The 27658-nt window shown below is 35.6% G+C and overlaps 1 protein-coding gene and 2 pseudogenes across 2 annotated transcripts; all 3 read right to left on the bottom strand.

The window, feature by feature from the left end:
* Positions 1-3215: 3215 nt before the first annotated feature.
* LOC143614974 (uncharacterized) lies at positions 3216-6509 on the bottom strand. Its single transcript, XM_077088249.1, has 7 exons — positions 6428-6509; positions 6250-6344; positions 6058-6175; positions 5020-5138; positions 4747-4933; positions 3972-4115; positions 3216-3506 (listed from the first exon to the last, which is right to left on the bottom strand). Exons 1-7 carry the CDS (start codon positions 6491-6493, stop codon positions 3216-3218), a joined length of 1020 nt encoding a protein of 339 aa, XP_076944364.1. The 5' UTR covers positions 6494-6509.
* A 7402-nt stretch (positions 6510-13911) lies between these two features.
* LOC143614964 (early nodulin-like protein 20 pseudogene) lies at positions 13912-15115 on the bottom strand (annotated as a pseudogene).
* A 4100-nt stretch (positions 15116-19215) lies between these two features.
* LOC143614963 (early nodulin-like protein 19 pseudogene) lies at positions 19216-20111 on the bottom strand (annotated as a pseudogene). Its single transcript, XR_013150385.1, has 3 exons — positions 19943-20111; positions 19460-19670; positions 19216-19348 (listed from the first exon to the last, which is right to left on the bottom strand). The product of XR_013150385.1 is annotated as an early nodulin-like protein 19 pseudogene (transcript).
* Between the last annotated feature and the right edge of the window lie 7547 nt (positions 20112-27658).

Raw genomic sequence — 27658 nt, 5'->3', positions numbered from 1 at the left:
TCAAATATACATATATCTTCCAAATTTTATATATAATTGAAGATTAATCGGTGTTTAGTCGGGATTTTTACAACACTAGAAATAGTCATCGACTCATCATTGTGTTCTATGTTCGTGTGTATGTTAGAAGATAATCCTAGTCATTAGATATGTGAATGCGCGGTCATATATACATGCTATTGCTCGCATATCAAAGTAATGTCATAAAAAAACAGAAGACACAATTTTACGCATATGATTTCAAATTTCTAAGGAACGTTAAAAAAAAAACTACAAGTTAGTGTTCAAATAATGCAAAGTCGGATTGTGGTATGTATTTAAGAAAAATCACTGAATTGATGTTAAAAATGGGTCGTTTAATGCAATAAGACAAAATGTTAAGATGAAATGCTTGCCATAAAAGGACCACCCTCCGGATTAATTTGTCTTGCATAATATTATTTCCGTGTAGGAAAGGTTGTTTGTCGTTTTGAGGTTTCCATACTAAATATGTCCCTTTAAAAATAAGATATTATTTAATTAATGTGTTTATTAAATGAATATTATTATTATTATTTAATAATTTCACATCTGCCTCAAAATAACTTTTATTGCATCAATACTAGCTTTTATTTTTCAAAAGCGGATTGTTTTATGGATAAAAAAAGAAATCATGTTCATATCAAAATCAGTAACTACAAATCCAAAAATCCCAATTAAAATAATATTTTAGACTCATAAGGGGCTATGGGCTGGGTCCATCAAGGTTAAAGCAGCCCTTAATACATTGTTGTAGACAACTCACTAAGAATGGACCACCATCCTCCGAGAAAGACACATACATGGTATTGTTAGTGGTGTACAAACTAGCTTTTTTTACAACCGAACCGGTTTTAAAATCGAACAGGTTTGGTTTTTGCATATTTTAAAACGGTTCGGGTCAAACCGGTTCGGTTTAGAAACCGGTTTAAGCATAGAAGTAGCCAAACTTATCAAGACCAGTTCGGGTCGGTTTTAAAACCAGTTTGATTGAAAAATACACAAACCGCTGTACGAATAGGCGATTTGGTTCGGTGTTTGGTAGAAACCAGTTTAAGAAACGAACCAGTTCGGTTCGGTTTCCGGTTAACCGGTTCCGAACCGGTTTTTTTACACCTCTACATGGTATATTGCCCATGATTTAATAAGTTTGACGTAAGATAATAAGTGTAACGTGTTAAACCTAACTTCATAAGCTTAATATACGACTGTAAGTAAACTAGTTTGATGCACTGTTATAAAGATATGCCCCAAAGCTTATGTCACTGTTCTAACAACCATAAGGGCGTCTTCCTGCTTTTTAAGACGCGTCGTTATAATCAACGGTGTAGTAGGCCATGTTAGCTATTTTCAGTTGTTATAAATAGCTATATAAGGAGTCACGTATTATATTAAGAAATTGTACATTGAGAACTACGAGAATCATATAATGCACTTGTATCTCTTGCTTTGATTGCTATACAGAAAGCAGTTACATAATCCGTAACACAACTATCTCATTAAATCATTAATGCATAACATACAAAAGAAAGCGTTCTTATACATAGAGACATGAGTAGAGGGTGTGATTCGTATGTATTACCCCTGAAAATTTGTTCATTGTGTTATATTTGGGTAAAATATTTCTTACATTTGTTCAATATAATATCATGGTCATTCATAGGTAAATTTTCATGTATAGTATGTAAGCCATCCCGTTTTCTGATTATTTTTATTTTGGGTAAATAAAATATTCAAATTATGACTAAGAGTGTAAATGAATCGAGACGAACTCCAGTCTTTTAGATATTTATCCTTATAACTATTTATACATATATTTATTATTTATAGTCATACTTTTTTGTATATATAACATGACATCATATTTAGTTATTTTATATATATATATATATATATATATATATATATAAACGAAGACCCTAAAATCCTACGTGTCGCGATGTGGTCGCTTCCCCATTTTATGGAAGCCACCAGATTGCTTGATTTTTAAATGGAGGCCTCTCATTGATTTAACCCAAATTCATGGGTATGGGTCTTACCAAAACCAAATAGCTCTTAAATGGGTTATAACATCTCATTAAATTAAAAATTAACCTTACTAATTATTTGATATGAAAATCCTATAAAATATGGATATACTAAAATTTAATATCCAATTTAAAAAGAAAAAGATATTATTTATAATTAATAAACAATTTTATACTAAAATAAAAAACATAAGCGGGTCATGGGTCACAAACTCCAGATAGCTTTTTGGGTTATAGCATATCATTTATTTATGAAACCCTTTTATTATCAAACCCTTAGTATATTATTAACTTTCTTATAATAAAGAAAATTAAAATCCAAAAAATAAATATTAAAAAACAAAAAATATAAAACAACCATTCTCTCAAGCCATCAGATTGCTTTATTTGTCAATGAAGATTTCTCACGCATTTGACCTGAATTCACGGGTAAAGATCTCACCAAACCCAGATAGCTCTTAAACGGGTTATAACATCTCACTATATTAAAAATTAATCTCATCAAATATTTGATATGAAAATTCTATAACATATGGATATACTAAAAATTAATATCCTATTTTATTTGAAAAAAAGATATTATTTATAATTAAGAAACAATTTTATAATAAAGAAAATAAACGAGTAATGAGTATCACCAAACCCAGACAGCTTTTAAACCGGATTATAACATATCATTTATTTGTGAAACCATTTTATCATCAAACCTCAAGTTTATTAATTATTAACTTTCTTACAATAAATAAAATTAAAATCAAAATATGCATATATAAATATTAAAAACAAATAATGTAAAACAACCCCCGTGGGGGATAAAATCTAGTGTGTGTGTGTGTGTATAATTACTACAATGTATATAAACATTTAGCATATTAAACAAAAATTATAGATTAAATGTTCATTATTTATTAAGGCTCATGAGCCTACTTAAGCTTGATAAATAAAACTTAGGTCCATGTTCATTTATTAAATGAACTAAATTTTGGGCTTGAGCTTATTTAGCTCGACCTAATTTGAGCTTTGAACAAACCAATCTCAATAAACTAAACCACATCGGACCAAAATGAGAATAACCGAAACAGCTAAAAGAAGAGGTAAAAGCTACAAATCAATTCACAGCATTTAACAACAAAAGTGTTGCAAAAGCACGTTAAGCGATACGACAACTACTCATAGCTTGGTCTCGAGAAAGTAAGTTGTCGAGACAGCTAACCCATCCACATCATACGTGCGAACCAGTCTCTGCCTTTTCGTAGATGACTCGACCCAACAAAACTCCAAATGGAAAGACTTGGTTTCAGCCACATGCTTCCCCACATCACACGGGCAACCCATGTACATACCCCTGGGCAGTAACGTCGTCTGGTAACCACCATCGAACGTGATCAGGTTATCAGATACGGTCCCTGTCCAACGCACATTTGATGTTGCGTTTTTTCCCTTGTATGTTGAAGTTTGATCCTGTTTGCATAGCAAATATAAATTTAGTGATCTAAATGATTCATTTGCGTGTATACGAGTCGAAATCAAATATTATAAATGTAAAACTTGGTGCAATACCAACTTGAAGGACCCGAATGGTTAATACGAAAAGTATAAGGGTGGTACGAAAGATCTCAAGGGGCGGTTTGGTGGAGATCAAAAGTTCATGGACAAAGTTGAATAACTTGGTGTCATAGTTATCTTTTTTTTATTAGATAAAGTAGAAGTCTAGTATGATTATGTTTCCTAGTTTGAGTAGAATTAGAATTGTAGGTGTTATATAAACCCATCAAAAGGTTTATTTTTAGTGTGGTAGAAAATAGTTTGTTCTTGTTTTCTTATTAATGAAAAGAGTCGCATAAACGTTTTATGCAATATCGTCTTTGGTGTTCTTGATTCGCTTGTCTAAGGTTTAACAATAAAATGGCTATTGCAAGGTCAAACCTGGATTAATTGACCCGTCTCATCAAAATTAAGTGATGTCACCGTCTCAGCTTCAGATTCTGTTGCACCATAAACACCGCTACGTTTTGTTATCGAGTGACCTTTCCACGTACCAAGATGTGAAGTGATCCGGCTTGCATTTTCCTAAAAAGAATAAAAATTTATAATAGTGATATATACATACATATTTATATAATATACAGAGGGCGAGAGAATTGTTAGAACCGTATAATGCACTTATACACAGTGCTTGTTAGATATAACAAAAGTTAAAAAGAACGTGGGCAGGTCCACATAAGCGCCTTAGTTAAAACATCAAGTACAATAGTATTATGCGGTTCTCACAGTTCTTTACTTAACGAACAAACGATCGAACACACACAATTAAACAAACGGAGTTTTCTTGCTCGTGTTCATTCGTTAGGTAAACGCGCATGTTCATGCCCGTTTATGTCCTTCGTTAATCTAAACAAGCAGTTCACGAACGTAAACGAACACAAATGAACATAAACGAACGAACATATCTGAACACACATGATTGAGCGAACACCAAATAAAATTAAACGTGAGCATCAATCTATTGTGCCTAATATTAATTTCATAAGACAAAAATAAATTGCAATGAACGTAAAGATTTTGATAACATATAAACAACGAACAAACTTAAACAAACATAAAGATTTTAAAAACATTTGTTCACCTTCGTTTGTTTAACTAAATGAACAACTATAGATACACTACATGACACTTCGTAAATATAAAACTGAAAATTCACCTTAGATTCATGAAGAAACGGAGCCGTAACGATTCCAACGCCTTTTTCTTCGAGGAAAACAATAAGCATTTCAAGAAAACCTTTTGGATCCATTATATGAAATGCTCGTGCTCTCAAATCTTTCTCTAGTGAATAAAGACAACACTCGCACACAATTGACGGCAATTTGGAAGGAAGCTTTAGGTTTCTGCATATACAAAAAGAACACGATATACAATTAGCGCATTACGTAACAATAACATTGAACACACTGAAAATTATTACAATACTGACTTTGGTGATTCTTCACCAATGTCATCTTCACCCAACACTCCTTCTCTTAATACTTTTTCCAGCATGCCGGCTGTCTGATACCTTAATGCAAATGCTTTCTCTTGCGGAAAGAATCCAATCTGTACACTAATTACAGAGGATTTTTAGCAAGATAAGATATAAAAGGTGTGCACCATTTATCAGCGTTGTAAAAATATTCCTAGGATTAATCAGAAATTGGAGACTGTTCAATGCGATTTTAGCGAATCATGCCATATGATTGCTAGTCAGTCAAAGCCAGACCCATAGTTATCAAATGCGCTAGGCGAATAGGCCTCGCCTAGGGCCTAGGCGTAAGGCGCAAAAAGCAAAGGCCTGAAGAAAAAAGAGCGCACTTGAATAAAAAAATTAAAACATTTTATGTATATGAAAAATAATACTATTCTTCAAATAAAATAACAAAAGCTATTATATAACATTGAATATTATCGAATTAGTACCAAAAGTTCTAAAACAGTCAAGATTCAAATGTAATTCCAGAACTTGAATAACAAAATGTATCAATACAATGCCTTTGGCCTCTCCTTCCTAGATCTAAGTTTTAATAGCACCCCTTGCGTTTCTTTTGCTCGGCTTTTGTCATCTCAGTTCTTGGCATAGACAATGCTGAAGCACTAGCCTAGGAACTAGAAGCGCATTTATTGAGCCTCGCCTAAGAAATGGGCCTAGGCGCAAGAAGCGAGGGCTTTTAATAACTATGGCTAGACCTAATCCATCCAAATCTCCCAAATCATTCCTAGGCGACCCAACAAGGTTTTTACTGAAATCTGGTCAAAACTGGTTCAAAACGGTCATATTTGGTCAAAATATTTGACATGTTTAAAAAATATGCATAAAATTTCGAAATTTTTTTTAGATATATGTACTTTCGAAAAATTACATATAAATTCCAATCCGATAAATCCCTATTAATTGCTAGTCGGTTTCCCACCGCCCGACTGGTGCCTCACGAGTTCTACAACACTGCTAAGTAACATAACATGACACACAAAAGCTCACCTGCTGATATTTATCTGCAGTAAACATATTAGTTTCTTTAATTTTATACTCCGCCCACTCGTTTTCATCATCAGCTCCCGACGCCGAATAACTCGATGAACATTGCTTAATGTACAGCCTAAATTCAACACCAAATGTGCAAAACAATTCAAATCCAAATTCAAGCAACTTCAATTAAGCAAACAATCTTACGTTTGAATCAAACTAATCAAATCATTTTCACCGTAAGACCCAGCCGATAACCTGGTGTCCACCTTATGAACCAACTTCCCCTTGGGATCAAATTGCTGGTGCAAAGATCAAACAAACATTAATTAATAAGGCAAATTTTAGAAACCCAGATGAGTATATGTGAATTAAAGCTACCCACGTGAAAAGAACCGGTCCAGTTGCCTAAATTGAGTCTGATGAAGCGTTTAAGGGCGTCAACGGTCATGGATTCGTCGGTTGTGTCCTGTAATGATGAAGAAGATGAGGTTGCGGTGACTCGTAATGGGGTTTTGAGAGAGATGGGTTGCCGACGGTAGGGTTTAGGGGTTATGAAGATTGAGTTAGTGTTGATGGTGAAAGAACCAATTGGACAGAAAGCTGCCATTGGAGTCTGTATGTATGTTTCAGGTTGATTTGTTGTTCGATCAGTGTAGGATGATTTCTATATAATCTTATCCATACCGAACCCTGTTAGACGTGTCGCTGGGGGCGTTAACGAGGCTTGGTTGGAGTGTCTTCGGGCTTGAACATCGTCGGGGAAGCTCGGGGGTAGAGATCGAACGTTTGGTGAACTATTCGTGAACCGTTCGGCGGAGTTCGTTTATGTTCGTTTATTTAATAAACAAACGAACATGAACAAAAGGTTTGTGTTCGTTTAATTAAACGAACGAACATAAACACATGTTCCGTTCGTTCATTTATGTTCATGAACGTTCGTTTATTTATGTTCGTTTATGTTTGTTTATTTATGTTTGTTTATGTATTAATATAGCATAATTAAATATTATCTAGATAGGTCATCTGATTAAAGGTTTTATATTTGTTAATTTGTGTTCATTTAAGTTCGTTTATGTTTGTTTGTGTTCATTTACATTTGTTCATGTATGTTCGATTATCTTCGTTCAGCTATGTTCGTTTAGATTTTAAACAAACGAACACAAATGTCCCTTTTTAAATAAACGAACATGAACACAAATATTTGTTCGATTAAGTGTCCGTATTCTTTTAAAGTTAAATGAACGAACACGAGTATGCATTTGTTTGTGTCCATTCGATTCGTTTACATGCTTTCAATATTCACATTGATTTGGTCTCAATCTCTAGGCTCTACCGATTTTATTTGTGTTCGTTTGTGTTTGTGAACCGTTCATGAACACATTAATTTCCTTAATTAACGAACACGAACATAAAATCTCGTTCGGTAAGTGTTCGTGAACACATTATTTTCTTAACAAACGAACATGAACAAGGCCTTGTTCGTGTTCTTCGTTTACAGCCCTAAGTAGAGGTGCACAAATCGTATAACCGGTCTTTTTTGGCGGGAAATAACCGGTTAGACAGGTTAATCGGGTCGAGTACTAATCGGTTTTGATAAAATAATAAAAAAAATCGGTTAACCGGTTGGCGAATAACCGGTTAAAAACCGGCTTTTAATATCGGTTTACCGGTTTTGAAATCAATAATATAAACCGGTTACTAACCAACGATTAGGATCAGTTAGTAACCGGTTAGGATTGGACCTGTTAGACTTTCGGTTAGAAACCGGTTTCTGTGTGCACCTTGTGACATTTGAGCCAAAACAAGGTACACCTCAGAACGTATTTATCGATTAAGCAAATAAACGCCTTTTGCGTAACAAACGAACGATTAACCGAACGGGTCGGGTTATGACCCAGATATCCCGGGGGGCCATCTATAAGTGATATACGTTTAATATAAGCTAAAATATCAGTAATATGGCTTTAGTTCGATAGCAAACAAGTTAAACGAAAACATGCTCGTTTAACTACCCCTATAGATTTAAACGCGAAAGATAGTTACAAACCAAGCATTGTATCATCCGTTAAGCCGAAAAAGACTTACCAGACACTTATTTGAAATGTTTTAAGCGATCCGTGAAAATATTTTCAATTTTTACAAACATATAGTATGTTTTTATAATTTTACACAAAACTAGCCGAAAAACACTCGTTTTCGCACTGTTTGACGCACCCGATAAGTTTCTCGCGCCAAAAACCAAACCCGAACTAAATTTGTATTGGGCTTTCGCACTTGGGCCTGTAAAATCAGTTAATGGGCCAAAAATAAGCCCAGGGGGGGGGCTATGGGCTTCCGGTCGCTATCCTCACCCCACCCCCATTTTTTTTTATAAAACTTATCCCTTGAGTATGTTTATTCATTCTATTTGATAAAAAGTTGAGGTCCAAGCAGCTGCAACCAAAATTTCCAGAAACTTTCTAAACCCTAAGGTAAACAACTTAAATAAGCTGCTTTTACACTTGTTTAACATTGATTAATACCAAATAAACATAGTTTGATTGCCAAAAATCATTCATAGCCATGTAAAAATCCTAAAAATGGTCCATAAACATGTTTTGATCATACATATGGTAAGGAACCTGGTTTGATCGTTTTTTTGGCCATAAACACGGATTAAAGGGTTGAAACGGCATTTTTACGGTTCAAAAGTTCGTTTTTGTGCACTAGCCGAAACCCTAAGTTAAGGGCTGTTATGTTGATGAAAAATTGCTTGGTTTGCGATATAGGACTTGTATATAGCCTACATAAGAGCACAAGAGCTTGAAACGTTGATTAGAAAGGCGGAAACGAACCAAAACCGCTAAGGTAATGCCGAAACACTCGCTTACGGGCTGTTTAGGTTAAGGTTGTGATTTGCATATTATTAGGCCTTGAAATCGTGCAGGGACATCAGGGACCATGTCATTGAGTCCCTGTTAAAAAATTTGGTAATTTTTTGTCCATCCGATAATATTTGGCGAATTTATTACCGAATTGGGACGTTTAATGAGGAAAAATAGTTAAAATGCTTCAAAAATTATGAAATTTTTCTGGGAACTCATATTTAATGTATTTTGATCACATATGAATTTTGGGATCATTTGGAGAAGTCTAAGGGTGTTTTGTGCATATGCGTTCGTGTGAATTTTTATAGCCGAATTTGGGCTGAAAAGAATATTGCACGAGCTTTTTACATTCTGGAATTGATACAAATTGTTTTGGGACATAATTTGAGTATTCAGAAAATTTTTGTGGAATTTTTGAAAATTGTTTGGGATAAACAGACGATTTTCAGGCGAAATATAGCCGATAAAATGAATTTTTATAAATTAATAAATCAATAAATAATTCCAAAATTTTTTTTAAAAATCTACATATTTTAATTGATAAGTGGCTAAATTTTTATAATTTAATGATTGACTGTTAATTAATTATGCTAATTTGAAGATTAAACAAATTCAGTTTTTATAAAAACCGGCAAGTTCGCGACTAACGAACTTGCGGGAATATCAAAACACCAAGAGTGATCAAAAATCGTATTTTTTGGATTAATTAAGTAAAAACGAACCTTTCTATGAGAAACCTGGACAATCTGGATAGATTGTGCGCGTTTCTTCTCAAATCAAACTGAATTAACGGAAACTGGCCTTGTAGCTAATCCGGGACCCCAATATGTGATCTTTCTTTATAACTTAATCATTTTATTAACCAATACATTTACCCAAGCTTATTTCCCCATAACTGTTTTCTGAACGCGTAAACGAACAACTTGGCCCAGCTGGATAAACGGGAAACTGAGCCAAGTTCGGTTTTAAGTATTAGACAGTGAACAACATCACAATCTAAGCCTATTGCCACTTTTTGGGCGTTCCAGTTATACCCAGATTAGTTGTACAGCCCAGTTTAGTATTGAGATTACAATAATTTTAAAATATTAATGTTATTATAATATTGATTATAGGAAACCGTGATTGCAAGTTATACAAACCTCGAACCGACGTGCTACTGATTATCTACTAAACAGTGAGTTTCATGACCCCACTTCTGAACTGTTTTACGAACTTTTGGGGTGAAAAGCATGTTTGATTACATATACATACCTGAAACATGATGTGAATTATCTAAGTGCTAACACACGAAAGTCCCCACTAACACAGTGATTAACTTCGAGCCGGTGGCTTGTGAATAGTACTATTGGTTTGACAAACCCAAACGGAGCCGGCATGTGTTTCTAAGACTTTACCCCGTTTGCACATGACCATAATTACACAAACACGCTATGTAGTGTTAGACATAGCTACTTGGGGCATATTGTGGGCGGAAAGGGGAGCCACAGTGGTTGATTGAACGTGGGAAATGGATGCACGCAGCACATACAGTCAAGGCTTCACTGTAGCTTAGCATAATTACATCATTTACATACATATATACTTATATCATAATTACAAGTGTTAACTCGTGAATACTCAAAACTGTTCTTCTTGAAACTCGTGAAACTCACCAACTCTAGTAGTTAACTCGTTTTAAACTGCTTTTCAGGTGTACCTAAATCGGAATGATTTGGTGATCTGTTACTTGCCCAAGGTGTGTGGTTGATGCTATGTGAATAGAAGCAATGGTGTTAGTAGTAAGATCGTGTGGTTAACGAACTAGTTTTATTTGTATCATGTAGACTGTAAAACAATGATAGAACAATGAAATGTAATACAATGTAAATTAGTTTGTAATGTTTCTTTATAAACAATGTTGTTGATACCAGAGGTGTCTGTTAAATTCCCGTTTTATGCTTCCGTATTGTGCTAGTCGGGGTATAACACACCTCTACTCAGGAAGGGGGGGGGGTCTCTCTCTCTCACACACACACACACACACACACAAATACGGTAAATGAGCTTTAAACCACAGCGAAGCGATATGGAGAAGGACTTCGAAGCCCCGTTCCTACGTGACGATGACATGAAGAGGCTTTAAAACCTCTTTTTATTAAACAACCTTATAGGGTGTGTTTTAGGCCTACAAGTAAAAAGCATTCACAAAAGTTTTTTTTTTCTTTCTTTTTTTGTTTAATTATAAAAACAAAACTTAGTGAGGACAAATCCTCTCATCAATGTCTCTACGAACTACGCAGTTTGCCTGTTTCACTTTAACCGAATAAATGATCATACACGAACATTGTTTTCTTGTTCATGCATGTTAAGAAAATAGCATGTTTGTGTTTGTTTCTATTCCTTCGTTGATGCTATAAAAGAATGATTCATGAATACAAACAAACGTAATTGAGCATATGTGAACAAACACTTATGGATGTAACGAAAAGAACATTTGAAGTATGTGAACATTGATTTGTTGGGTTTATAATAAAATTAGTAAAAGTAGACTAACGTGTAAAGGTTGAAGTGAATGGTTATTTCACAACTCGACAAGTAATACAACATAGGTATAAAATTCGATAGCTATCTATTGATGTTCTAAATTACCACAAAAGAGAACCAAGTGTAATACAATATAATTGATATATTGATAGAGACGGAGATGTAAAACTAAGAAATCACAGAATATGAAGGTCCGAAGATTTATGATAATCTTCATTCCCCTAATTTATTTCCTTCTACTAGCTTATATCCAAGCACTAGTAATAGTATTCCTCCCTTGTTGGGATCACTGGACCGGGATGGCTAGTTGGGCGGGTTTAGGTTCATAACAGGTGCATAAGAAGTTTAACTAAGTGAATATAAAAACGAATCTAAATGAACAAGCTTAAACAAACCTAAAGTGATGAGCACTAATGAACTTAAATGAGTAAACATCAATGAATATAAAAGAATAAATGAGACGCGGTTGTGTCCAGTTGTTTAACTAAATGAAGAAAAGTGTATGATCACATCCGTTCGCTTATTAAATAAACAAACATAAATAAATTCCATACGAAGCAGTTTATTGGACATTTGATTCATATATAGCCCTACACGAGTTTAATGATTAATTAGATCCTTAAAAGATAAAAATGCGAGACATTATTTGTTTGTAAAAGCTATAATGATATCACTTAACTATCCACAATTTCAAACACCAAAACGCCTACAAACATATCATATATCAACCATAGCATTTGATTTCAAATTTTCAATCATCTTATAAAAGTCGTCAATTTCTCTCTAGTGCTATACCACCCCACAAACATACTTCAATTTTCACGTTATCACCATCTATATGTATTTTTCATCATTAAAATGTTTTAAAGGTTTAAAGAAAATATATATAAATACAATTTAAATATTTAGTAGTTATATATTTTAGAATTTAATTTTAAAGCCCTCAAAACAAAACAAATTCTTCAATGCTTAACTAATGACCAACGATCCTTAGCCGTCTGTTTGACAGGGTTGGAGATGGTCTTATACACATATTTCCAAAGTCCTATACGCTTAGTGGTATTGTGTCTTTTAACCTAATTTAATGTATTAGTCTTAGTAATCATATCGTATATGCAGCTTTAAGCATCAACCTTTTAGAATAGAAGCTAAAGTCTCACGATTTCACCAATGACTCCTTAGATTTCAGTATTCAGCATAACAATCCAACTATCGTCAAGATCATCAAAGTTCTCATATTACCATATTAGGATCACGGTCTTTGTCACAGTATTTGTATACTTGCAATTTCAATTTCAATTTCATCTGAGTGAAATATGTGAGAAATTATTTTGAGTGTTACAATTACTTTCGGTTTTCTTTATTTGATTTAGGAGTGTGTTCTCCAATATCGGACCAGTCTTGTTTGTTTGTACTTATGCAATAATGCAATCAAACTATATTTATGTTATTTACTCTACCTATGCACTCTAAATTCGGAATGATAAGTTAATGCTGCCACTTACACCATGTCCTTCCTGCACTCCTTCACATGGCTTCTAACCCCAAGAAGACTTTGTTGCAATGGCGGAGCTCAAACTCCAAGCTCCTCTTTCCGTAGCTTAGTGATTTCATACTTGATTATTCTATATTCCATTGCTTTATATGTCAAGCGCAGATTTGAAGTCTCCCTTAGATCCCCCAAACTTTGTTCCCAACACTTGCAATTGTTAGAGGGAATCGTCGACTTAGGTCTCTAGCACATGACCCAACAACTTCTACACTCGAACATGGCGAGTCATATTAAGGCAAATCATGACAACATATATCGATGTAAGTTTATGACACTGGTTTGCTTTGTTTTGCCGGTGCATCTAACCATGGTTGTTAATATCTAAATCTTACATTATAGTTTTTTTTTGCTTAACAAGATCACCAAGTAAGGTTTTATTAAAACATTACTTTCTCGTATATGGCCTAAACTTATAATTCATTTAATCATATGACAGACTAATCATATGGCAAATTCATATAAGTTTTAAAATTTAACCATGAAGTTATCTTCCTTCTTTTGTTTCTTTTTGTCTTTTCCTCTTTTGGATGAAGTGTGGCATACACTTGGTTAAAGCGTTAATGCTTATGCCAGTGACATGTGAAGAAAAGGTAAAAAGAAAAATCAATTTTCTTTTTCTAAACCACTTTTAGGTTTAATCTTCCTACTTCATATGAAATAAAATAATACTTACCCAACAAAATATTTATTACTTTTTATTTCAACGGCTAATACTTTACTCAACAAAATAGTTGGATATTAAACATGTTTATTCAAATAGTAATAGTAGATAACAGTAACACATATTATCAGGATAATAAGATTTTAAACTATGCTTTTCAAATAGAAACAAGATAGAAATTTTAGATTTTCATACTATAATCAATTACCAGATTAATGTTGTAACAAATCATAATCAAACTACTTTAATTCTTCAGCAATTTAACCGAAAGCGGCCCATACCGTGACGACCATCAATAACATGATCATCAGCTGATTGATTCCAGTAACCATATAACCACCACTTGTCATCGCAGGAGACGGTTGAGGAGCCGGAACGAATTCAACCACATCAACAGCCACTTTCATTCCATTATAACAGTACCCGCCACTTGCAAGGAAATAATACGGCTTAGGCTGAGTAAGCTCAAACACATCCCGTCCAGCGCCTCGTGTGACGTTGAAGATGAATCCTTGATCAGTACAGTTTCCGTAACTCGTTTCGTTCACCTCCAGCACGTTAAACATATGCTCGTCGTACACGAAATCTGAGTAAGTCAGAAACGCAAAGTAAATGTACAAATTATAAATTAAATTCTGATAAAAACCGAAATATTCAAAAGTTTGCGTTGAAACCGGAAGAAATTGTTACAAATTTAAAAATTCTATCACAATTTGGATTGATGATTCATGATTTTTTAAATTCACTCGTCCCAACTTTCACACTATTTGTTTTCATTGGACTTCCGTTAAAAAAAACTTAACGACGTTAAGTTTTTTCCAAATTTCAAACTTATATTTTAGGGCTTTTGATCGGAATGATGATACAAGTCGATTGATGTAAAACTTACCTCAAAACGAACGACTAAAGGATGCTTCAATTCCGGTGTTTAAACTTTTAATTAACAAAAATCAAGCTGTTCGGAGCACCGTTTCGAATTAAGCTTTACATCAATCGATTCGTATTCTCATTCCGATCAAAGGCTCTAAAATAGTAGTTTGAAATTTGAGAAAAAACCTAATGCCGTTAATTTTTTTTTAACGGAGGTCCAATGAAAACAAATAGTATCAAAGTTGGGACCGGTGATAGCTACTTTCTAAGATGGGATTTTGCCTTTTTTTTTTATAAAAGTTGTTCATCTCATTTAAATACACTTATATAATATAGAATGATTCAATTACAGTAGAGAGACAGGTGAGCGGTAAGTGTAAAACAGAGAGAGGTGTTTACAGAGCCAATCGCCGACGTAGAACGTCTGTTGAAGTGACCAGTCGGTGTAGTTGAAATTAGGTTTCCACCTCTGCTTTCCGCCGACGAGGTGGCGGACTGGACTTCTGTACGTAGCGCATGTTAGCATTGCTGCCGTGGCCACCACGACGGCCACCGTGTTCAGCCATACAATGGCTTCTGATCTTCTCATTGTTTGCTGAATGTGATGTGATTTGGTAGTTTCTGTTCTCTCACACAACGGAAAACACGCACGTAAATATGATGAGATTGAATATAAATAGCCGCGAAACAATTAAGAGATAACGGCAGAGGTTGGCAGGGGCAATTTCGGAAATATAAGCATATTTTGGTGATGGTGGGCCAGTGGCGAATAACGGAATAACAGATTTTACACACATGCTGTTTGGTGTCACCGTTTTAGTATACACTCGTTTTCGTGAAATGCAAGTTACCGGTTAAAGGTTATATCAGACGGGTGTTCGCGTGATGCAGTGGAAAACATAGACTTGGTAATCACGTAATAACTATGGGTGTTTAGAGGAAGGATCAAATGAGAAATATGTTTTTTGTGAGAATGGTAGGAACAAATCACATGCCACCAAATACAAATTAATAAATAAATAGAAAAGGGTACTATTGTAATTAACAAAATCAATCACATGCCAACCCAGTTCTATTTCATTCAATCACTCTACAACTCTGCTATTTTTTTCCACGATCGTTTAAGGGAAATATACTTCCCCAATTTCAACATTAACATCACCCACATAACTATTTAAACAACACTAATAACATACACACATTTCTTAAAACAACACACAAAAATTGACAATCAAAACCTCACTACTTCAGATCCTCAACAACAACAACATCAACATAAATTTTGCAAACACTTTTTTCATACCAATACCCTTGTTACGAACATCAGCACACAACAAATTATGACCCAATTTCAACTTCCCATACAACATCATCGTCAAAACATGCGATTAACCAACCAAATTGATGAAATTAAAACAACTCAAACGACGAATTTATATGCACCGTCTACAACTTTGTTTAAAACCATCACTATCTCAACAAAACCACTCTACAATTTTAGGGTTCTTTTCAAATTATATACAATCAACACTTAATTATGACACTTACGGGTGGAATTTCCATGGATTGCCTTCGAATCCTTCATCTTTATGGTCACTGGGGATGGGGAGTTCGAACTGGTTTTTGAAGAATATTAGGAGGTTAAAAGAACGTGCATGGTTTTGTGGGTTTTGTTTTATTTTTTTTAAATCTCTCTTTACAATTTTACCCTTGGAAGCAACGTTTTGTTAAAGAAATCAAGATTGTTTAGTTGGCACAATCTAATCCATTAGATTTAGAATTGAATGGCCAGATTGTTTCTTACGTTTCTCACATAAAACATGTTTTCTATGGTATCCACTCTCTGGGTGTTTATTATTTGGTTTGAAACCATAAAACCGTTCAAATCAGTCATTGATTTAATTTCACGGTTATTTTTTTTCTTTAGCTTTTGGCTAGTTGTTTTCAATTTCAATGGTTTAGTTTCGGTTTTTGACGACAAAAAACCGTTACTAACAGTTTAATTCACGGTTTAACTTCAAAACCATACTGCAAACCCCACTACGCAAAATGTTATTTTTTTTAATTGACAAAAACGATAATAATACCATACTCAAATTATAGAAAAAAATATGCTTGTTTTTATGGTATAACTTTTTTTTTAAAAAAAATATTAATGTATGAAAAAGTTATTAACGTTTAAAAATATTGGAGGAAGTTGAGTTAATAGTGAAAATATAAATAAAAGATCAAGGGTAATAATTGTAACTATATATTAAATTTATAAAGGTTGATTATTGTTGAGGGTAAAAAATTATAACTATTTTAAAACAACTTTAAAAACACGTTGAGTTTTGATGTTATAATGACCCTTTTGTTCTTGTTTAAAGTTATACTATGTGCTTTATTACTTGTAAATCCTTTAATCCAAGTGTTTTAATTTAACTTAAGTGGTGTGTTATATATAGTATACATACATTATCTATCCAGATTAAAGAAGTTTAGTGTCGCAACGCGATAGATCCTATTGGGGCAAGTGATGAAATAGCATTGGGTCATGTCAATCTTTGTTTTGTTTTCTTTTTGTTTTTAATTTTATTTTTGATACCGAAATGAATTTAACTTAAGCCGACCGAAAATTCAATAACTAATACTATGAAGAAATTAAACCAGTATCATTAGAATGTTCTACACTTCTAACCCTCATCACTAACACTGTTGTCACCATAACATCTCAAATTTTGATGAAGTGTTTTTGGAACATTTAAATTTCAATGAAATATGTTAAGGTTTGGACCTAAATGTCATAAATATCAAAATTTGGGGATGAAAAGTGATTATAAGTTTCACATTGAAAAGTCTAATTAGATGAAGTGATGAACCAGGAGGACCATTTCTGTATGTGCACAAATCAGAAATAAAACAAGGAGATAATAGAAAGTAAATATGCAAATTTTGATCTAAAACTAGTTTCTACTTTCTAGTGTTAAGTTAGTAAAATGGATAATTTAACCGACAAATGAATCAAATGGAAGTTATGCAACAACAACAACAACAGCCATACCCAGTAGAAATCCCGCCAACAGCAAATTTGTTAGCAGGGTCTGGGGACGGTGGGATGTAAGCAAACTGTACATCCATCTCAAAGAATAGAGAGGCTGCTTTCAGAGAGACCCCTAGCTCGAAAGCCATATGCAAAAGTGGTTAAGTGGTTAAGTGGTTAAGGTTAGAATATGAGATTATGAGATCAATCCCTGTAAAGTGTTACATTTAGTCGTTCAAAAAACAAAATATAAAAAATTGTGTAAAGAAAGTCAAGGTTCTTCTCATGTTATACGAATCGTCTATCACGAGATAACAAGAGTGGATCGAAAGCTTGGCTGCGAGTATCTCCCTATCACGATCGAAGTATAGTGTAAATATGTGATAATTGGCTAAAAAGAAACGAACTAAGATAAAAGATGTGAAATTGAAGTGAGCATAGATAACTATGATTTTAAAGTATATATTTAAATCATGCAAAAAAAAAAATTATGTAAATGGTGATCTGTGTGTCAAAGATTGTAAATTTGAAATGTTCTAATAATATACGTTATAGTGATTTTTCTACATATTTAGAGGTGTTAAATGTATCGTGTTAGCGGGTTTAATCAGACATGAGCCCGAACTTGAACAGAACCCAAAAATCGTGTCAGGAACCTGAACATGTATTTGCGGGTTAGCCTTAACACGACCCATTTAACCTGAAAGTTTTTTTTTTTAATTTCTTTCAAGTATTAATACTTTAATTTACATTTTTAAAGAAAAAAAAACAAATTTATATAGAATAATGACATTTTAAAGTTTTAATTATAATACCTTATTGCTTTTTTTAGTTTTAAATTTTTTTTGATATATAAGATACCTAAACAATTTAATTTATTACATAATATATGCTTAGAAAACGTAAAATAAAAAAGAAATGGGTTAAATGTGTCAACCCACGAACTCACCAGGTTCGACCCGAACACGACAGTTTGGCTAAACGGGTTCGACCAAACCAGTTATACCAAACCCAAATATGTGGTTTGGTAGGAATTCGATCGGTATTGATTTAGTTTATTATGGTATTGATATAATGTTGGCACTCAGAATTGCAACCGAAAGATAAATTCCAAAAAATAAAGTTGTGGCATATTGCTAAATAACAAATAAAAAGATCAGGAAACAAGACAATAGTGTGTGTGTGTGAGGAGGAGGGGGGGGGGGGTTGTTTTGGGGTCAGTTTTGAGATTCTAACCTTACAACAAAAGCAACTACGACTACACTTGGAGATTTTATTATTATTTTTTTTAACGGCCAACAAATATAAAATGTCTAGGTATTCCGTATAGGGTGACCCAATGTCAAAAGGCCATCTCCAGCTGGCCCAACCCATTCTTACAGAGCCCTTAAGCGCCTCCAAGTTATCCCCAGTTCTGGGGAAAACCCACCCGCCCGAAGACCAACTGATGACAAAACCCGGACGCCCTCATGGTCAAACTAAAGATCATAGAAATCTTAGTCTTCCTTCATTGAGTCATCCTTGAATTAATGATCAATTACAATATTAATTCGTCTACCCAATACAATCACGTACAGCCATAAGTATTGAACTTTTTGATCAAACTATGGCAAAGAACCACAAGCAAATTCAACACCCAGATGACAATTACACTCTCACTAATCACTATAGTCTACATCAGACACGGATTAGCAATAACTAGCACGTCCCATGTGGCGGCAATGGTGACAACAGCAGGGATCACAAGCTGCACATTGAATCTTGAAGAGTGACTCTTTGAAGTGGCGGCTCGTGGTGGTTGTGGTCTAGGAGCGTGACTAACTACTGGCGGTGGTAAAGGGGATAAATATACCGGGGACGGTAAGGGAGCTAGATTTACCCGTGGTGGCGGTAAAGGAGCTAGAATTACGGGTGGCCGTAAAGGAGTGAGATGTACTTTCAGTTTCATGCCGTCATTGCAAGACCCTTTGCTACTAATGAAGTAGCGGTCATGGGTGACATTGAGCTCCACTACATCTCTACCGTATCCCGACGTGTAATTGTGAACTGGATGCTCGCCATTGCACGTTTCATAGTTGGTCTTATTCACTTCAATTACATCGTTTTGGTTCCGGTTGTACATGAAAACTGCATGGAGAGAAATTAAGATTAAAGACCAAAAATATATCTAACTTGACATATATGTAACACAATGCACAATGCTGACATGATATCAATTAGATGGGATCTAAAACTATAGCACAATATAAATTTAATAGAATTTAAATCGTATTAGTACCTCTCATTTAATGATCCTAATGAATAAATAATCATGTTTATTGTTCAAATAGCATATATATGCATCTAAGAATACAGAATCAAAAAAGCAATCTAATAGTAGATCTGGGAGAGAGAGTTACAAAGCCAGTCTCCTAGGTAGAATGTTTGGTTTTCAGCCCAAAGATCATAGTTAACGTCTGAAGTCCATCCCATGTTTCCTCCCACGATGAACCGCTTGCCGGATACTTCAGGTAACATCATTATTAATGTGATGCAGAACGCCAAAGCCACCGCACTGCTCCGCCCCATTGGAGGGTCAAATTAACAAGCTGGCAAATTTCAAGCAATGTTATCGGCTTGTTTTATAACATGGAAGTCAACCGATTAAACTGAATATATATAAATTTTGGGGGTTGTCTTCCGTTGATTTTCGTTTTCAAGTTGTATATCTTTTGCTATTTTCTTTTAGAATTGATTCCTTCATTTAATTTTGATTAATTTCATGTTCAAACATGCATGTTTACATAATTATATGTTTAGAACGTATTTTAAGGACACTTGTTGGAGTTGAAGTGAATGCCACATGGTATAGGAACATTAAAGTTGACTTATGGGGGTGCGTGTAATCGAGAAGCAGCATACTTAGGCCTGGCTCCGCCTTTCAAAGCGCCGGCCGGTAGGGCGATCGGGCCAGGCTGAGTCAGAACGGCTTTGATGACGGCTCCTGCGGGGCCCTTTATACTAATTTGCTGCTAGGAGTCCCTCTAGTCGAATCTATAATCAATAGAAGTCCCAATAGAAGTTTACTGGCATGGCTCTTCCATCGACGATCTACTGCTCCCTCTTAGTTGCAGATGCCCATGCTTTGATTCGAAAGCCCTAGTTAGTGATGAATCCCCAGGAAGAGAGGACTATTGAATTCCTCCTCTCTTCAGCCCAGTTTGAACCCGTCCCAACAACGAACACCTTCCTACTGCAAGACTTTGCTTTGCCCTTCCACTAGAATCCACTATGGGTTGGAGGAGCAACTAGTCCGACTTCTTGAGCAGCCGAGAGATTGAAGAACGAACATCTACTTGAATTCCTTGCCTCACCCTGAGATGAGAGGGAAGGTCGATTTGACTCGAATCCTAGATCTGATCTTTAATCCTACATTTCTACATTAGAAGTCAACAGGATTCTTTACTTCATCTGTTTTGTCAAGGTGAAGCCACCTCTCAAGTTTGGTCTCATTTGAAAGGTGTTCAGCATGCTAGTTTTGTTCAAGATAGTCTGTCTGCTTTCACTAAGGCCTGTTTGCAAGGCAGTTCCATCAAATCTAAAATAGGGGTAGTTTTATCTTCTCTGGTTGTTGGGAGATTTGGCTTGCGGGATGATGGCACTATTGGCAAAGACGGTAGGCCTGCGCCAGGGACCATAGGGAGGAAAAGGAGCCCAGACAGTGGAAGAGCCAGGGGAGGCCGGGTTATTTAAGGGAAATGGACGGCTTTGGACTATGAACCTATTAAAGAAGACCCGATTTTACTCGTTGGTGTTGATTAAGCGATCTATGGATTTTTGTTGCTCTCCATAGAGCTTTCTGACTAATAGGTTTCATGTTACGTGTCACACCCCAACCTAAGGCGGAAATGTCGAGGCGTGATCTGATTGCTCACAGCTCGAAGATACTATCATATATAAAATGTGACAATATCTAATTAATTATTTTATTCAAATAATACACACATTATCCGATCATAACAAGCAATTTACAAATATGAATATAAGCTCAAATAATGTTTATCTTGATTATATCCGAAGGTCTTGTCTACATGTCCAAACTTCAATCTTCAATACAAGCAACCTACATATGCGTAGAAAATGGAGTTTTGTCAACATAAAGTTGAGTGAGAATATCACCAGTTTCGACACAACAATATAAATAAGCATGACGTGATGAGTGCGGTAAATATAATCAAAGCACAAACAAGTATGTGGACCGTTGCCAAGCGAATCGGGCGTTGGTCACCAGCAGGAACACCCGCTATATGATTGATTGAATAGTAATCCCAATATACGATTGATTGAATGGTAACACAAGTAAGCAAGTAGCACGTATGTTTGATTAAATCACTCACAACAACACGTATGCATTTGTTTGATATATATATAGTATGAAATACGGATAGGTACGCATTGACGTAGGCTGTCGCGGTCTACTAAAAAACAATTAATTAAGACTTAAATACCTAAACTAGTACCAGTAAGTAAGGTCGTCTCCTTAGGGACTCAAGGAAAGTGCTAATTTAATATGACTAAATTAATTAATTAACTAAGGCGGACAAACGATGTCAAGCAGTTTGTTTTTAGAAAAATATTAATTAAAACTAATTATTGCTTAAAAAGATTGTAAACAATATTAATTAAAAAGCATTCATTCTAGGTTCAGGTAATGTGCTAATCAACTTAATCCCAGATTTAGTTGTCTTGATTGCGCAGTAATTACTAGACCTAGTAGTTTGATTGTGATGACAAACGATACCCTAATCGAATTGTTGACACAATTGAACTCGATCTACCTAATTACCAATTTATATTTTATGAAAACTAATTAGGTGACAATAGTTGATGATTATAAATTCAATGACACAAGAGCCTAACCCTAAATGTTGATGAATAGAACCAAACAAGTAATGCACTAATCAATAATCGCAAATATAAATTGTTAAACAATCAAGCACTAAGTTGAACAAGATAAAATCAATAAAAGCAAATCAAGTTCATAACATGAAGCATAATAAATCTGGTCTTAAGAGGATTTACACAAAACCCTAGCCTAGAATGAACAAAGGATTTAGCCGAGCATCGACATATCAATTAAACGACTTATCTTTATGAACATGCAAACCCGAGATGAACCGGAAGCCTTGGAATGGCAAGAAATCGCCCAACACAGCCTCATTTGCCTCTGGAAGTCGTTCTTAGCCAAATGAGGAGGTTAAGGGGTTTATATAAGGCAAAACCTAAATTTTTGGCCGGCTTAAGCATCTTCGCATATCGCGAAGGACAAAATAGTCGCGACCGACATACATACGCGAAGTTGCCCTTCTTTGCATCTTCGCGTATCGCGAAGATGTAAAACTTTATACTTTTCATTTTTCTTTTCTTGAATGCCTCGTGATGCGTGCAAGTTCAATATCTCACTTCTCGATCTTCGTTCCAAGGCCGTAAATATCCTCATTAAGCTCCATAGCCTCCAATGTCCTGAAACACGTAAACAATGCTTGAAGAATCAATGTTCATTCATTTATTTACCTAAATATAACTAATTAATATATAATAATAACTAACTTTTACCCAACCATCACATCCCCACACTAATCCTTTTTCATCCCGAAAAAAAACTTTGCAATGGAACCAGAATCAAAGATCATTCTCAAAATACTTCATATATTATCTTAATTAAGCACAAGAACACGAAAACCACGATTGCGACCCACACCTTAATACTTACTGGGAAAAATAAGGTGCGACAGTTTTATTAGTTCATATGATTAAAATGGAACCCATCCCTCAAAGCCCTGAAGCAGCCTTACCATGCTTCATTATAGTTTTACCGAACCAGACCACCCCAACTTGACTTAAACCTTAAGATTAGATGATCAAAATTTTGCACATTTGTACAATTTTTCAAGCCCATATGTAATAGCTAAGACAAACTTGGATATTTTTATTGAACCAAAACCCAAACTTAAATGTTAAAGTCTACCAAAATGGCCATTAGATATGATTAAGGTGCAATTAGGTAACCAACTAGTAAATAGCCCCCACTACATGACATAACCCCGTTATCAAGCAATACCCCGAAGTCCATCACCATAAGTGAGTAGGCACTAATTCATCTGTAGGCTTACATATGACGTGTCCCGTGTGGTCCGTTTCTTACTGGTAATGAGACGCGAGCACGGGGACCCCATATGACTAACAGCGTGGATGATCAAGTCAGTAGTGAATTTGTACTTTTAAAGCACTTTTTGTGATCATGTTTATTGACTTATGAATTGGCAGATAAACTGCGTGTTTGCTCTTTTTAAGCTTTTTTTTTAATATGAATAAATCCACTTAGGATTTACGCATACCAGATGATAAACCACATATCGACCCATGGTCTCCGTTCCCCGGGGCATCCCATCAATACAGGAGTTAAGGCCATAAAACCATACGCCTATGAAGTGTTAGCCACTTAACTAGCAGTTTTTCCATTTATGTTTATATCACAAGCCATTTAGTATACTCTAATGTTAAGCCTATCCAACCATTTTACTATAGACTATTCATATTAAAATATATTTTTAGTGATCAAATCTAATAGAAAGGCTTGAGTATGGCATAATCTTTCATTCCAGTCCTTACACAGCCTTAGCTAAACAAACAAAATCGTGAAGACGTTTCCCACTAAAAATCAAGCATTTAAAGTTCAATTAAGTCAACAACCAAATTATCCTTTCATTTTCACGGCTGAGCCTACCAATACATCTCAAATTACGTGTGTTCCCGTTTTATTTATCTCTTATTATATAATAATTTTGAAAAATACCCCCCGATTTTTCTATCATTTTCCATTATTTTGCAAAAATCTTAATTCAAGGAATATTAAACTTTTTAAATTTCAATTTCTCCCCCATCCCCACACTTGAGGCAAACATTGTCCTCAATGTTTAAAATTTAAGACATAAAATAGGGACGGTTTTAAAATTCACGTGACAATTTTCAAACCAGGCCTAATGTGATGGTGGTTATTACTAAATATACACAAATACAATTACACTTTTAACACAAAACTAATAAAACAAATAAGGTAACGAAATCACCTGATAGAAAATAAAACTCTCATGTGCAACTCTCGTGCCCTCGGTGATGCTCTCGGTGAACCTTACTTCATCAACTCTCAAAACAAAATCTGCAAACTCTCAAACATGTAGAAGCAAGCTTCTCACAAATGTTAAAAATATAACTCTTTTAAACCGTTTGCAAAACCATTAATTTTAAATTACCAACCGAGATTAATAAATTTCATAACCAAATTTGTTAAACGAGTAAAAATGTTAAAAGACCTAACTCACTTTCATAGAAATCACGGTTGCAATTAACGTATGCAACAAGCCCTTTAAACCCCCCGGTAGCCCGGGTGGACGAGTATGGTCTCGTGAGGGTTTATAATGAACTACACCCACAAAGTTCAACTACAAAATATACACAAGCAACCACCCACAAGAAGAAATCCCATCAAGTGTCCCATCCAAACCGCCCATAACAAAATAATAATAATAATAATATCAGTACAACCCATAAGATAATGAAAACATAATAAAAGAAAACCCAAAATATTGATCGGGACAGCTGCTTCCATCAACTCCTACTCCTCGTCAGACTCCTATCATCACCATCTCCACCAGCACCTGATCCTCCAGTACCTGCATAATAAAAATCACTCAACCCACACTGTCCATAACTGCCATACCAATATCCTCCAACACCAGCTCCATACCCACCAGATCCACCATATCCTCCTCCATACACATGTCCAGCATCAAACCCAGAACCCCCTATGTCAAAGCCACCAGTAGTAGGCGACTGCGGCGGCTGCAAAGTACCTGGCAGTGGAATATGTAGTGATCAAACATGGTTCTGAAATAACCCCGCGACTCATCCCTGTACTCTCTGAACTCGTCCTGATACCCATGCAAATCCTCCCGCATCTGCAACTGCTGCTGAAACATATAATCCAATGTCATGGGCTCGGGGTGCTGCTCCTGTGGTTGCCTTCTCTGTCGTGGTTGGGCGGGTGGCCTCTCTACACGCTGGCCCCGAAAACTACCCTCTGCTCTCAACTCCGCCATCCGCGGCGGATCACCATAAGTCATAATGCCCGCTTTTTGGGCATCGTCAAGTGTCACAACCTAAGTATATGGTCCCTCCATAAAATACTCTTCCAGATAACGTCCAAATACACCCAAAGACTGCACAATCCTCGTAATCATGGGCCCCAACGCCAATTGAGTCATGGCCGCACTCGCTCTCCGACCACCCCGATTAAATGAACTTAACAACAATGTAGCCAGATTCACATTCATACCTCCAATCATAGACATCAAACACATCAGATCAAGATTATTACATTTATCTTTCCCTGAATGTCGTCCCGTGAACATAGAAGCAACCACCCTGTGTAAATACTGGTGCAGTGGGTCCCGAATTTGTGAAGCAACAACACTACTCGAAGGAGCACCATCACCAATCGTACTCCAAAACGTAGCTAAATCATTCGTCGAAATCCACTGAGGCCGAGAAGCAGTTCACCCCGTGGTAAACCCCCTAATACTCTCCCGAAAATCGGGAGCCTCAACCTCATGCGGCGCATACAGACCCACAATTACCGCAAACCTGGGCACCGTAAACTGAAACAATTCTCTTCCCAACGAAAAACTAACCGCGTATGGTTCGTCAAAGTCTTTCGGATTGTACCTGAAAGTAGAGTAAAATTTGTAAACCAACTCCTCGTACTGCTTCTCCCCAAAGCTCAAAATATCTCTCCAACGTCCCGGTAACAACCTATTAAGTCTCGGAGCTTGACCAATAGTTTCCAACACCTCCCAATCAAACGTCCGGTGTCGGAATATCTCCAAATCACGAATCTGTCTAAGCAACTCATACTCGGGAGTACCAGGGAGAAATCGTAGAATGATGTGGTCCTCATCTTCTCCCCCAGTAATATCTTCGACCGCGGCCCCAAAAACCTCGATCTCAGGAACAGCGTATCTGATCGATGCGCGCGTGTACTGCTGAGAAGTGTTGTCAAACACATGCTGTTGTTTCGACCGTTTCCTTGACATCTGTAATTAAATATATCAAGTAAGTCCATGTCAATTGTCACAACGGGCGACAACCGTATAGCATTTCGGTCGCGGTTGTCCCCAATAATCTAATCATAACAAAAATTTTATTTTTTATTTTTTTTATAACTCAATGCAAAACAAATAGAGACTCAAACTAAATTCCTCAAAATCGCATGTGTAGGTCGTCACATAATCCTACCCGACAAGATAATCAACAAATCGACAAATGCTTGTCATTTCCAAAAACTTTTTACAACCTCCCTTTCCCGGAAAAATTCGTATTATTCAAAAACACACAACCTCACCGACACCTCGCAAAATACCATCTCAAACTCACAAACTTTTGATAAACTTATTCAAACCTCGACTCGAAAAGTCGCCAGAAAATTATTTCGGTGACCAAAAATCTTTCAAAAACACTTTCCCTTACCAAAAACCTTAACATTAATCTCAAAATCCCGACCATAACTTCAATACCCCGGTAATCCCGACCCGGAAACTTTCATCAATTGCCCGTAAATTTCGACAAGACCCGCAAACCCCAACCAAACATCAACCCACTAACATGCATTCCATACCCATAAACAATCTTTGTAATGCCCGATTCAAACCCGAAATAAACCAATTGCAAACAAATTTAAACACATACCTTTCAATCGGGCTAAATGTATTTGAAGAGAAAAGACAATGAAAGTGACGGTGGTGATGGTGGCGGCCGGCGACGGTGGTGATACGGGTGGTGGTGGCCGGATTGTAAATGTGTGGATAGGGTTAAGATAAAAAATCTATGGTGAAAGTGATGGGAGAATCGGATTTTTATAAAAAAAATTTCGTCAGATCAATCGCGAAGATGCAAGTTTGATCGTTGACTGTTTGACCATTGACTTTGACTAGTGTTTTGACTTTTTGGCATCTTCGCGATACGCGAAGATGCACTTTCCAGAAACCAAATTTTGTTTTTTATTATTTCAGCTTGAAAAA

The sequence above is a fragment of the Bidens hawaiensis genome, unplaced genomic scaffold (genome assembly GCF_021521415.1).
Source record: "Bidens hawaiensis isolate Kalapana, Puna unplaced genomic scaffold, B.hawaiensis_p1.1 tig00041610_1, whole genome shotgun sequence".
In the NCBI taxonomy this organism is placed as follows: Eukaryota; Viridiplantae; Streptophyta; class Magnoliopsida; order Asterales; family Asteraceae; genus Bidens; species Bidens hawaiensis.
This window is presented reverse-complemented; position numbering and strand designations above follow the sequence as displayed.

Excerpts from the sequence above, each read along its gene's own strand:
- LOC143614974 (XM_077088249.1), bottom strand. The coding sequence starts at position 6,493 with ATGACCGTTGACGCCCTTAAACGCTTCATCAGACTCAATTTAGGCAAC. Across the intron at positions 4,934-5,019 it reads ATTGGTGAAGAATCACCAAA|AAACCTAAAGCTTCCTTCCA; the intron begins GTCAGTATTGTA and ends TTGTATATGCAG. Across the intron at positions 4,116-4,746 it reads CGTTTCTTCATGAATCTAAG|GAAAATGCAAGCCGGATCAC; the intron begins GTGAATTTTCAG and ends TATTCTTTTTAG.